At 29.9% G+C, this 15175-nt stretch overlaps 2 protein-coding genes across 2 annotated transcripts in view; one reads left to right on the plus strand and one right to left on the minus strand.

Annotated features, from left to right (window-relative positions):
* Positions 1-15175, minus strand: part of Hs3st-A (Heparan sulfate 3-O sulfotransferase-A) — a 99248-nt gene that overhangs the window by 71627 nt on the left and 12446 nt on the right. The gene's annotated exons all lie outside the window — the stretch shown is intronic.
* The window catches only part of LOC148304107 (uncharacterized), a 35378-nt gene that overhangs the window by 8439 nt on the left and 11764 nt on the right, over positions 1-15175 (plus strand). Inside the window, exon 7 of the mRNA XM_088268884.1 lies at positions 6625-6863. Coding sequence (XP_088125010.1) covers positions 6625-6863 — 239 coding nt within the window. The remainder of the gene's footprint in view (positions 1-6624; positions 6864-15175) is intronic.

Consider the following 15175-nt stretch of genomic DNA (forward strand, 5'->3'; position numbering starts at 1 on the left):
TGCCTATTCAAGAAAAACTTTTGCTTAAAAAAAATCTATTTGGTAAAAACATACAAATAAATAATGAAAACATCAACCAACCATCATTATTTTTGAATTTTCTAAATTAATTTTAGTTTTTTTTTAAAAACATTTTGTGAAGTTGTAAAAATGTTTATGATTAAGAAATACAAATTGTGCTTCACTTCATCAAATATTTGTATGGCATATTTTTTTAAATATTTAACATTTGTTTTCCTTTTATTGATATTTTAAATCGAGTTTAAATATCGTATTTAAAGCTGTCCGCCTCCGTGGTGTAATGGTCCCGGGTTCGATTTGCAGAGGGGGGTGTGATAGTAAATATAAGTAATTTTAAACTATAATATTTATTTAATATTAACCTGGACTGGTCCCTGAAACGCAGGAGTGATTGCCTTGCCTTTAAAGTAATGATCAAGATAACACTGCGTTTATACGTTGCAGTACCCTATGCACCATTGGGTGCGGATAAGGGTTAGAAGAATTAAAGCTGTACTAATAAAATAAATATGGACCTTTAAAAATTCTAAATAAGCCTTTAATTTAATATATGTCAACGTTAAGATTCCTTTATTATTATATTTGCAGTATTCAATTTAAAACCACTTAAACTATATTTTTTAAAACGTTTACAACAAATATCAGAATTTTTATTTATGTCACATAAATAAAACAACGATATGGTGATGTATGGATGTTGAGACATGCGTTTGAATATGGTTGTCGTACATTATTAATAGTAAAGGTCATATGCTATTAAATTTAAATATTCGTAACACACATGCTTAAGTACAAACTAGTATTATGTACTTTATGGTACCTACATATATAGTACAAATGCTTACAATAGACCTTGCTTCTGTTTACACATAGTAAATACCTATTTTTAAAACATGTTTAAAAATATTTACATTTAAATTTTTATGAATATTTAGAGTTTAAAAAAATAAACAAAACATGAAAAAAACAATAATTTAAAAACTTTGTCGACATTCATGTCTTATCAATGATCATACTAATTTGTTTGATTAAGATCACTTATATTTTCTTTTTAAATGACACTAACGTCATGGGCACACATTTCCGTTATCAACTTTTAAATTTAACTGCTAACTTATTAACTATGAATTAATATATATGTATATTCAGGGGCGTGCATTCTAAATAAGTAGAAAAGCAGTGCCTATCCTAACTTACCCGCGTGACATATAAAAACGCAACTAGTACCTAGCTTACCTTACTACCTACCTCTCCTGCTAACCCTATTTAATTCTCTAGCCCTATAGCCAGGTAGGCAAAATATATACAACTTTTCGAATTTTAAGTTATTGGTAGAGTAGTAAGTATTACATACTGAATAAAGCGATAACTTCAACCAGTAAATGGGAAAAAAAAACTATTTTTTCTGAATTAAAAAAATATATATCTCAATAAAATGTGTGCTTGATAAATCGAAGGGTCACATGAGTAATTCACTGGCAAACCACTTTATGTTTAAAAAAATTAAGTTTTTAAGCCAGTGGCGGCAACCGGTAGGATATAAAATCTTCTACGGATTTGAGTTCTTTTGAGAGATTTTAGAAAGTAAAATGTCGATCGGCATAGCGTGTTTTACAAAAGTATTGATTTTTCTATTCCATTTTATTCCTTGCTTAACGAGTTTTGGCAGATTATGTTAAATATCGACGTTAATATTATAAATTTTCTAACGATTGGAGGGATTTAAAAAAAAAATTAACATTACATGGTTTGCAAGTTTTTTTTAGAATTACCTAACGTCCAAGTGACTCTGAAATCTAGCTACGGCTTATGCAACACCGTTTATCATGTCCCTACTCAGGCTTCAACTTTATAAGTTTCATAGCCTATGCCTACTCGTGAGTGGATTTACTCTTTATGTTTTAAGTTACTATAATTTTATGTAATTCATGAATGAAAATTCTAGGCAAAAACACTCGCCCCGTGGTTTGCATGTGGACTACTCACATATTTTATACTTTTCCATTTAATATTTATTTAAGCTTTATTATTTTTTTAAGCAAATTTGAAATCCTTTATTATGGTTATGGATAATGATTCTAATTATTCAATCTACCAATATGTAGAGAATGGATACTTTTTTGCGTAAAAGCATACGAAATTATTTTTAGTACAGACGAACTGATTTTCGTAAAATACATAAGTCAACGAGATTATTCTCGCCTTGGCTCATTATCTTACAATACTCATATTAATATTGTGTTTATAGTATGTTCATCTAAAGACGGCTTATAGTCGATGACGTCAATATTTCCCGAATGAATGAGATTACTTCAGTAAGCGAGCTTTAAGTCCGATTAATGCTATTTTTGGATGGATTTGTATATGTAATTGAGTGATATTTTTACATTCGGACAAACTATGCATATTTCTCATTCGACGGATGTATTACTCAAGAAAGTAAAAATAAACGAAAAATAAAACGTTATCACCATAATAGTGTTGATATTCTTCTTTTTGACGCCATCTGCATCTAATGTGCAAAGAGCATTTAATCAGATGAAATGCTAAGTTGATTGTTATTCATATGAAGGCAAGGTGACCGGTCATACGAGTACGCTTCAAGTACTAGTCTGGGTGATATTGAATAAATATAAGAGTGAAAACAGACTAATATTATTTTAACCTCTCTGGGAATAGACCCAAGAACCTTCAGCATAATAGCCAAACGCGATAACCACTCAACTATCGAGACGTTTTTTAATATAACTAAATAAATATTAAATTTTGAATTTTGCTGAATTTTAGTGAAAAGTAATAAATAAAATAAAACATTATTTTATTATTTAAAAAAAAGCTGAATGTATTATGTTAACATATTTTTAAACATTCGCCATATAAATTGCCATAGCTTTTGGAATAAAAGATGATTTTATTCATTCATACTAAAGTTATGAATACATAATACCTAGGATCCTTAAATTCCTAGAATTTTTAATAAGGTTGAAAAAATTCATTTGTTCCTAATTAAATGATCTTTTGGTAATGGACCATTAATCAGTGTTTAGGACATTACCATTAAGTAATTATGGATCAAGATAATGCCCCCTTTTCAATCTTTTAAAAAACGCACATTACGATATTTTACTAAATAAAATGCCAAATCAAATTTACTTTCAAATCTGTGATAATTAAAAAATACTTAATTTAATAGATAATTAAAATATTATTAAAATGTAACGTTTCTTTATCATGACTTAAAAAGCCGTTAGCTTCAAAACCGGTAGACATTATAATTAAGTTATAATAAAATATTTATTGTGATTTTAAAACAAAGTTACATTTTAATTATAAAATGGAAAATCACAAAGTTAGTGCTTCAAATAGAAATAAAAATTTAATAGAAATTGCAAATATAAACATTGGAATTTCTTTAAAATAAACAATTCAAATAAATCAATTCGTACGTGTGACGCCTGTAAATTTTAATAAAGAATTCTCACCATTGCGTCACTTTCTAAATATAATAATAAATTATTACAAGTGCCTGGTCAAATTTGAATTCCAGGTCTCTCAACATACAAGCCTTTCACAGCGTCGATGATGTCATGAAAAAATATTGCGTTAGTTTACTCTTATGAATGTAAATTTGAAGTCATTCAACTCACACAATACGTTAAGGTGCAAAAATAAAGTCAGACTATGCTGTTTTAAAAATAAAATATGATGTTTTTTGGAGTTAATTTAAATTTGTTTAACCGTTCTTTCCTCACTCGTTCGTTCCACATATCCAAACCATCTCAACACACATTTCTTAATTTTATCGATAATGCTTATCTCAGCTTTGCATTCCTTCATTATTTCACTATTCGAACATCTATCATACATCGAAAACAAAAAAAAAACAAAATTTTGAGGCGATTTTTGAGGAAAGAACGGATTTTTTTATGAAGCGCATGTAATTGGAAAAAGGAGCAGAAGAAGACCGAGAAAAACTTGGCACGATCAAGTATGCTAAATACTTGAAGGAAGTCAGGTTAGTATCGTCGGGTATGTATGAAGAAATGCATGAACGTGGAAGAGGCGAAGAATGTTTGCAAAGACAGAGTGGTGTGGCGTTCTATTCTCTCTGCCTACCCCTGCGGGGAAGCTGCGTGATGGTTAGTTGGTTAGTTAGAGCAATTTTTTTTTTTTTGTAATTTGAAATATTTTATTAAAATCAAGTCAGGCTAAAGACTATGTTAAAATATCAAGTTTTTTAAATATCTAATTTACTTGAATAGTTTACCATCTGAAATATTTTATTAAAATTATAAGATTATAAAATATTACAATAAACCCCTACTCAACCATGCAAAGGACCCCGTATAGGACCGATGTGGTTTTAACTGGATCAATAACTATATGAGGACTGGGTTATCCGTCAAACACTCCATATGACTAAAGGAATGGAATTTATGTGAAAGGATACCCATGACGTAAGTGAAGGAGCTCAGGGTGAAAGATAATACTACAATACGGGAAAGGAATGATGGAAGAACATAAAAAGGTAAAACGATAATCTCTCAAAGGCTACACAGCACTCTCAGTTGCATATCCGTACTCGTATGATATATTACCTACAACCTTTTATTATCTGACCGAAATAAAGAGTTAGACAGTATTTTTAAAATACTGGTCATCAAAATTCTTCAGTTTATTTATTGCTTTGGCGTATAATTTGTAGAACGCCATTTTAATTTATGTATTGATTGTTAAATCAAGCACAGATTTTTTGAGTCTACTGAGTTGTATTTTATTGTTAAAAAACACATAAAGATTAATATTGTGACAAATGTTTCGCCTAATTATGGCATTTTCAAACGAATGTTAATATTTATGTATTTTTTAAGAATAAAACACACTTATCTATAACCCAATTGGTGCATAGGGCACTGAATCATATAATCGCAGTGTTATTTTAATCGTAAACACATGAAGGAAAAGTGATCAGCCTTCCGCTTCAAAATTAAGTCCTCAAAATAATAAACACAATATTATAAATCATTGCACTGTGTACTACTAATGTGACAAACATATCACATCAATATGTTTTAGGAAAACATGTATGTTTTGAAAATATTTCAAGTACAACGTCGGGTTTATTGGTGACAATGAGTATCTTCTAACCAAACAGTTTACATAATTTAAAAACGGTTTTCCTGATTATCATCAACACATATGTATGTAAACATATGAACAAAATATTTTTCATTAGACTGCTATATTTTCGTGGGCGAACGGTACATTCAAGCTCGTTCTCATTATATCGCACAGATGCAATTGCTATAAATAAATCTTGAGTTTTTTGAGCTGACGTAAGAAAGAGATTTGAACTCTCGAAAAATCGTAAATAAATCCGGAAAGTAGGTTATTCGGTAATAACTGCAAACCATCCTGTGCGCTGATAGAGCAAATACTGAACGGGTAGGAGAATAAACAGAACATGGGCTCCTAATCTGGAACTCATTTTTTTTTAAATGTATCATCAATCAAATGACGAAATAAATGGTTTCGAACAGTTTATTAATAAACGTTGGTATAATTTTAATGTTACGAATTCTTTTTAAGGAAAATCTAAAATGATCCAGTGTTATAATCGCATACGTACTTTTAGGTTATTAAAAAGAAAAGAACTCTTTTCTTAAACTAGTATCTTTATATGTACCTTATATTAAATTTAACGCTGTTACAATAAAATATTAGATATCTTATTTTTCCTCCATATTTAAGTAGTCAAAGCGCTTGGTTACCATGCTGGAGGTCCCAAATTCAATTTTCAGGTTGGTCAAAATAAATATAAGTAGTTTTTCACTCTACTAATTTTTTATATTACCCTGAACTGGCACCTGAAGCGCTAAGCTTACTGCCTTTTTTCCTGAATTTAACAATCAAAATATAGAATAAGAATTAGACATAAAAAAACTAATTATTTCTTGTGAGTTTACACAAACAAATTCATTTTCATGTGGGATATGCTTGAAACAGGAGTAAAATATTGGCAAAGTGGAGATCGTACTCGGAGATTAGCCTCTGCTTAGAGTCCATAACATTAACCACGGGACCATCATGCATCTTAAATATACCAATTAAAATATTGCATGTTTAAAAATAACTTTTTGTATTAGGCACAAACGAATCATACACAAAATGATAACTTTTATTTTAATAAAAATAAATAGTATTTAATTCATTTTCTGTTGTATCTAACATGTAATTTTTAAAAATAATCACTTCTGTTTTTACAACAAAAAAAAAAACAGTTTGATTTCCATGCATTTTTGGTTTTTGCTTATTATTATTTTTCAAACTTCAATTTAGCGATTAACTCTCGAATAGACACCCACTACCGAATCGTTTAATTTATGCAGTCGAATTCAGAAAATAGCTTCAGGAAAAGGTGTTTCGGGTTTCGTTCGGTGATTCAGTTCCTACGTAAGAAGCGCAGCGGATCAACGTTTATGCGTCGCTATGATATTTGAAGTTTTAGTATAAATATTTAAAATATTATTTTAAAAAGTGAAGAAAATATTAATTTAATAGACGTGCATTAGAAAAGTGATAAACACAGATTACCGGTATAAGTGAGAGTATTTCTATCGTTATTAGTGTATTTGTTTGGAGTGCATTTACATACAAATCGTGGGTTTGTTATTAAGTGTTGGGAGTATATTCCACTGATGTCATCAGGGATGCATCGATGGGAAGGAAAGGTTGCAGTAGTAACTGGAGCTAGTACTGGTATTGGAGCTTCTACTGCATTAGCGTTGGCTGACAATGGAATGAAAGTTATAGGTCTCGCAAGGAGACATCATAAAATTCAGGTAAATATAGATCCAACGCCTCCATAGTGTAATACTTGGCATGCTCGCTATTGTTCTTAAGATCCCGGGTTCGTTTCCCAGGGGGGAGAGTCAAATAAATAAAAGTATTTTTTTCACTCTAATATTTATTTAATATTACCCTGGACTGGTACCTGCGGAGGGCTGATCACCTTTCTTTCATGTGTTAACGATCAAGATAACACTCTGATTATATTATGCAGTGCCCTATGCATCATTGGGGTGCGAATAAGGTATTGAAGAAATATAGATTTATTTCGATTTAATTTAAATATTTTTTAAAAAATACAATGATTTAATTTATCTGTGTATTATCTGCATGCAACTAAAGGTCACCCAGTAACTAAAGAAAAAATAACGTCTTATTGGTACAATGCATTGACCTTTGCGCAATGAATAAGTGTTTATAAGTAATTATTTTTTTCAAAGTAAACACGACTAGTTTCGAGAACTAGAGATGTTCTTATCAACAGATTATACACATACAACATAATACACCTGTTCAGTATTTTTTTATCATCCGTTGATGAGAACAACGTTAGTTCTCGAAATTAATCATCTACTCGTATTATAAGATATCAAATAAATTCAATGAAATTAATTTTTATTATTTTTAATAGACAATTAATATATGTTTTACGTATAGATTAAATAACCATACAGACACTTTAGTTTTATTTTTAAATTATTGAAGATAATAGATCACTCACTAATTACGTATACCATTAGTAACTTCTTACTGCCCGTATAATTTGTGAAATGACAGATAACGGATCTTCCTTAGGAGGAGAAAGTGATGGATATCGTCTCCTACTTTTTTCTATTAAATTTTATTTTATTTTATTTTTACTTTATATATACTTTAAATAAAATATTATATGTTAGTTCTCTCTAATCTACGATGGTTGATCATCTCATACAAATTATTGGTAATTAAAAATATTTTCATATTTTGCATGGTGAAGTCAAGTTTTACATTATGGTACGTGTACCATATATCTATCGATTTCAATGCTATTATTTCATCGTTATAGAACTCTTGGTAACATCAAAATTATGAAATATTTAGATCTATTTTTTTTAAATCATTGTCCTAATTTTTTCCCGTTGTATCGCGTGAATATTAAATCAATAAAACATGTTTGCTTAAGAATTATTCAATTATCTTTATCACAACTCGTATGCAATAAAAGTGATGCGACAATCGCTTAATAAAGAGTATTATTATGCACAACTGTAGTTTAGACAACCAAACAGCGAAGCATTATTATATTCAAGGCTACAACGGCACTTTGGTTAGTAATGAAAACAGAACAGCGATCCAAGTTTCCTTTTAGAAATTAAGATTGCAAATAGATGCACTTTATTTGGGAACAGATAATATACTCGTATTTCTGTCATGCAATATTTTCATGACGTAATGGAAACTATCCATTGTTTTATTTCAACATATTCTTTCATAACGACGATGCAAATTATAAACCTGAAAATCTCGTAAAATGAGTTAAAACAAAAATGAAGCTAATACAGCTGTAGATTAATGATGTTTAAATTGATTCTACAAAACAAATATATTCGCAATAAATAAATAAATAAAAAATGGGCTAATGTGCTAGTTTTTACTTACTTTTATCAACGTTTGGTCTAACACTACAAGGTCGATCTTAAGGGCGTGTGATAATGTATTTTTTTTGTACTTCATAACGTCAGTACCATACTTCAATATCAATGTGTAAATAAAAATGTGTTTATAACAAAAGCTATGTTTTAATCATTGACTTTTGATGATCCTCTTAATCCAATATCCCTATTGTCACGTAAAATATTCCGGAATATTTTATTAATGAGTAACAAATTTTGTTAAGCTTTCAGTGAAAGCTTACCATAATTCAAAAACTTATAAAGAGAGTCTAGTTATTATTAATATTTTTAATTATTTTCAACAATTTTCACTTAATTATCATTCACGACATCTTCTTCAATATATTTTTTATAAAAAAATTGTTTTAATATTAATGAAAATGTGCAAACGATTGCTATAAACATATAAAATAATTTTTAAGCACATTTAATACATCTCAGGGAATCGACAAAATAAGAATTTTGATAGTTATATTATAGTTAATCTACTCGTATTGCCGAAATGTTGATATTTTAATAAAATATTCTGTCAAAATGAAACGCAGAGAAATACTAAATACTAACTTTAATACAAAGATGTCTTTCTGCTACTTATTTTGTAATAAGACCAAGTAATCTGGACAATCGATCGGCCTTCGTATCAAATTAGTGATCATTACGTCATGCATGGTTTTCAATTTATGTGTCTTTCAAGCAACAGTATTGGAATATATGTACATATTTAGCATTCGTTTAAATGACATCAGAAACGATTAAAGCGTTTCTGGTTTCAAAGGTAGAATTCCACCGAATTGTACATTCAAAAGGCCAACGGCCTTGATCGAAGGTTTTTACCTGTAAGTGTTATTCCATTGAACAAATATTGGTTTTAATAGGGTCTTAGAAATGTGGAAATCAAACATAAAAGTACGAGAAGGTTCATATTTTATTAAACTTCAACAGCATAAATACGGGTCATTCCAAAACGAGTAAAAATAAATATTTGATAAAAAGTTTATTTTATTTATTTTTTTATTAAATTGGCTTTTAACTAACTAACTATCACGCCGCTTCCCCGTAGAGATAGGCAAAGAAAATAGAACGCTACATCACTTTGGCTTTGTAAACTTTCTTGGCCTCGTCCACATTCATGCATCTCCATATACCCGCTGATTATTTCGACTACTGACCTGGCCACATTCAAGTATTCGATATATTTGATCATGCCAATTTTTTTCTCGGTCTTCCTCTGCTCTTTTTCCAACCACATGCACTTCATTGGAAAATTGCCATTCTTTACTCACTCGGGAAATTGGCATTTATATTATGAAAATCTATAATATATTATCTGTGTAAACAAATAAAAATATTTGTTAATTTAAAATCATAAACCTCCTAAAGTTATTGATCGATTGCTTTGAAATTTTTACACAATGTTGCATTCGAATACGCGTTTGTTTTGTGTTTTTTGCACACCTGTGACTTGTGTTTTTACTTGTGATAGGGAAAAACATATTTTTTTAACGTAATAGTAACGTAGTGAATTGGACAAAGTGGTCAAGTTAGGAATAATCGGCATTAAGACATAAATGAATGTGGAAGAGGCGAACATTTTTTACAGATTTGTGTAGCATTCTATGCTCTGTACCTACCACTGCAGAGAAGCGGCGTGATGGTTAGTGAGTTAATTAGTTTGAAACTTAGTTTTTTCATTTCATTAATTGATTCGGCAGTCACTTTGTGGTAAAATCTATCCATTTTTAATGAATGTTTTACTTAGTAAATACCACTATTTCTTAAAATCTACTGTAACATGTGTTTCGATGCATTCCGCATCATTTTCAAACACCGTATGTACATACGGTGTTTGAAAATGATGCGGAATGCATCGAAACACGTGTTTCAGTAGATTTTAAGGAAAAGTGGTATTTATTAAGTAAAACATTAATTAAAAATTAGTTTTTTCAGCCTATTTCAAACCGGGTTATTCGGTCTCAGCCTCTAATTTATTAAATTTACATATTTTATAGTATGTGCGTTATGAGCAAAGTACCTGACGTAATGCGCAGTTCGTGTAGATAAGTAACTGCAAATTAATGTGATAATTACCATGTGAGTACCTTTCGTAAAGCCTTATGTACACATGTAATGCACCAACAGTGTTGACTAACGAAATCTTGGGTACTATAATAGATCTTAAAACATAATCATAAACTTTAAAAATAAAACAGTTTTATATAATATAAGACCACTTTATGGGTTTATTTATGTACACATGACTAGTTTAGAGAACTTTAGATGATCTCATCAACAGGTGAAAATAAAAACTGTTTTTACATTTAAATCATCATCATCATATTCCATAAAACTCATGCCAAATCAATGGTAGGTGTCGTGGCGTAGTTGGGTAGACGCTCGACTGCGAAAATGGCGTCGCGGGTTCGATTCCCGCCAATGGCAAAATAAATTGTCGGGTTTTGGTCCCGTGGTTAGTGTCGCGGACTCTTAAATCAGAGTTCCTCGGTTCGAACTCACTCTACCACAATTTGATACCTATTTCTAATAATGAGCCGCTTAGGCTCACAGAAATATAGTATATATAAATATAATAATATAATAGAAATATTTGTGTAAATAATAAAATCACAAATATTCCTCTTTTTTTTAAAAAAATCCAAAAATTATTTTCAGTTGGTATGGGTATTTGTGATGCATTTTTCACATTAATCATCCCTATCCTTACTATCCTACCTGCAGACAAGCCTCAAAAATGAGAGGTTTTGCGGGTTATTCCTTGAAATGAAATGAATAATATCATAATTTCTACTTTTCTTATTGTTCACGAGTCATTACTTTATCTTATAATTCACTTTTTCTTTTCTCTGTTATAAAATATTTTATTTGTATGCAGGTTTAAATTACAAAAAAAGTATTCCTTATCTTATATATTCATGAAATACACAAAAGCTAGAATAAAAGGTATTTATCGCGCAATCTTTTTAATCACGGATATATTGATATTGCGCCAAGTGAAATTTTTCCAAATGGACATATACATGTAATGGATAAAAGTATTATCTAAAGAGCTAGCTAAAATTACGTAAGCAACTCAAAAAGATCAGATTTTTATAATATGATGACATTAGGGTTTTTGTGCTATTGTAAATTCTATGACTAAATTAGTGGAGCAAAAGTTTACTTTTTTATCTGTACAAGCACGATGTTAGGATATTTACCTTAAGCAACTAAAAGAAGGGAAAAAAGTTCGTAGTGAAGTATCGCGTGGGTGAAAATAAATGTTTGGGCTAAGGTACTGTTAGTAGCCACTCGTGGGAGGCTATGAATGGTTCCCATACACCGATAAAGTTTCACTTTTTTACTGTTTGTGAACCCACAAACATTCAAAATATACAGAGTGTAGTAAAAAAAACATGGTATCAAACGGAGTTAACTTTGAGGCTATGGCGGCTCCACACAATGAACCCAATATTTCCCAAGATTCCAATCGAATCACTGAACTTGGGTAGACCACACATTCAATATTCACCCGATCAAATTTTATAAGAATAACAAAATCGAGTTAGAATATTGTACAAGAAATGTTGATATCAAATATTAAGTACCAGCAAACGAAGGTTTGATTTTATTAAGAAAATTCTCATCATAAACATAAATGCTCTTGATTCAGTTATAGGTGAGACATTATTTTCAAGCAATTGAATAAGAAAAATTGACAAAATAATTAATACATGTAAATATATTTTTTAATTAAGTTCTATGTTGCACGTATTTTTAATAATCATAGATCAATTTGAAAATTTGTACTTGAAAGTACATACTTTTGCATATTTTTCCTAAAAAAGAATAACAGTAAAAATAATATATATTCTCGTATGTGTATATCCGTATTCGGTGAAAACTAAAAAATATTATTATTAATAGATTTATTACAATATTTTGATAAATTATTGTTCACGACTTTTTTATTACTTACAAGATATGCATGTATTCCTGTTCTTTTGCTATTAAAAAACAAACGAAAAACAAAAAACATAACTTCTCACCGTTTTAGTTGTTAATGTTTTTTTAAACTTTAAAATGCTCTCATTTAAAATTCATTATCATTATCATCTTTCAACCAATTATGATGATTTACCAAATAAGTAATGGGTTTTTTAATCATTTCAGTTTATTTGACACACATTTTTTTTCAAATGAATCGATTAAATAAAATATTTCATGACGAGAAACACATGACATAAAAAATCATGAATTTTTAGATTTATTTATATTTTTCTGATCTACATACAGTGTTTTTTGTAACTCCCTGTATAAATATAATACGGAAAATCGTATTATTTTGTCCACAAATTTGAATAAGCGGATTATGTTATTGAGTGGATAGATGTTTTGTTAAAACTCGGCTTAAAATAAGGTGCTAAAAATAAATCTGTGAGTAACAATGAAGTTATAATTAAAACCAAAACAATATTTATAGACCTTATAAAGTAATTATAAGTTAGTATTTAAATGAACTGATTCATATTAATTTTCTAAAACAATATTGTATTTTCTTAATTTTTAATTAATTGTAGATAATCATTTTATCATAATATTGTACGTTATTTAAAAAAAACCAGACCCGTTAGTTCGATGACTCGTTATTTGAATCCAACACTTCATGGGAATGATTTGTAATGTCGATAACCTAAATGTAATTCAACATGCGAGGTTAATAATACATAATACGAACTGTTTCATTAAGTTCTTTCTTTTTAATTTAGAGCTGGACAATGTATCCAAAAAAAACACAAGAATTTTGGATCGAATTCCACTTTTATTTTAATATGCACAATGATAGTAAATAATCAATATATACAATGTTAGTATGTAAGGACATTTTGCAAATATTTTAGTCAGTTTGATAATGGCTTGATAAGACAAAATGCGTCACATTATATATCATTGTATACATATATTATATAAAAATAATGTGGAACTCGATCCAATAATCTTCGCAAAAAATTACAAATGGAATTAAACCAACTGACTGCAGTAACAATACGTAAGAAATAAAATATTTATAGATTTGGCGTAAATTTGTAAAACTCCATTTTAATTTATGAATTAAATATAAATCAAACAGTGACTTTTTGAGTATACTAAGTTGTATTTTGTTGTTTAAAAACACATAAAAATAACTTATGTGTCAATTGTTTTTCCTAGTTATAGCATTTTCAGACGAATGTCATGACATTCGTCTGAACAACAATGCGAACTACGCGAAACAATCATCACAAAATTGATTTTTATGTGTTTTTTAGCAAAAAAACACAACTTGGTAGGCAAAAAAATCAGTGTTCGATTTAACGTTTAATAGATAAATAAAGTCATAAATATGTTGACGCTTTTAGTGTCACACTGTGAAAACACGTGCGACAAATTACTACAGTCAATGTCTTTAGTGAGCTCGAGGAAGGGCGATCAGATGATTCCGGTAATCACCCCAATTGTTCCTCAGGGAGGGTGGATGTATCAGGATTCCAGGACTCGAAGGGGGGGGCGGAGGAGGTGAAATTAATCCCCTTACACAGCAACCCCGTAATCGCCGCACGGTGTTGCTAAGTGGCGCGAATTATCGGCGATTCGGACCGGCCCTTTCAAAAATTTATGACGGACTCAGACAATAAGCGAAGGCCATTCAATTTTATCTTTATTAAAACAATCGTTTGTTCCCTCAAAGACTTTAAAACTAATTAACTAACCTGACTAATGAAAGGAGATCGGAGGTGTGAGAGGCATTATCGGTCTCAGTTTATTTTCACATATTAATAACTTCTACGCAGGGGTAGGCAGATGGAATATTATGCTACATATCTTTGTTTTTGCAAACAATCTTCACTTCATGTATTAATTTTAAATCAAACACAGATTTTTTGAGTCTACTATGTTGTATTTTATTAACAAAAACACATTAAAATTATATTGTAACAATTGTTTCGCCTTGTTAGGGCGTTATCAAACGAATGTCGACATTCGTTTGATAACGCCCTAATAAAATACAGCTTAGTAGACTCAAAAAATCTGTGTTTGATTTAAAATTAATACATAAATTAAAATGGAGTTCTACAAATCAAACGCCAAATCAAAAATTATTTATTGATTCACTTCTAAAAAAAAATTATCTTCACCTCTAAAAAAATCTGCCGATTACTCCGACTCCTAAACTAACCACGCCCATGTTTTTGAGATACTTGATCATGCCAAGTTTTCCCTATTTCAACTACATTCGCCTCATAAATTTGTTTTATTGTTCTTTCTTCACTCATTTTATTCACAAAAAGAAATGTTCTTTAATAAATTTATAAAAGCTCAATAATTATAATTAATTTTAAATTTAATTTTTTATGACCATAGTTATCATCCTTAACATCTTGGGTCATAATAAACCATACTTGATTATACTATTACTACACTACTGCCATCACGCTGTTTCCCCGCAGTGGTTGGCAGAGAAGATGGAACGCCACACTCTTTTATCCATATACTCCACGCCTCCTTCACATCCATACATCTAGTCATACATGGCCTCCAATTACGCAGACTTTTTATACCACCAGATTTTAGGTTCTTATTGATCTGATCGTGCCAAGTCTTTTTTGGCCGTCCTCGTT

This window comes from Brachycentrus maculatus, unplaced genomic scaffold (genome assembly GCF_059751285.1).
Source record: "Brachycentrus maculatus isolate JH-2025_06_01 unplaced genomic scaffold, ASM5975128v1 h1tg000334l, whole genome shotgun sequence".
In the NCBI taxonomy this organism is placed as follows: domain Eukaryota; kingdom Metazoa; phylum Arthropoda; class Insecta; order Trichoptera; family Brachycentridae; genus Brachycentrus; species Brachycentrus maculatus.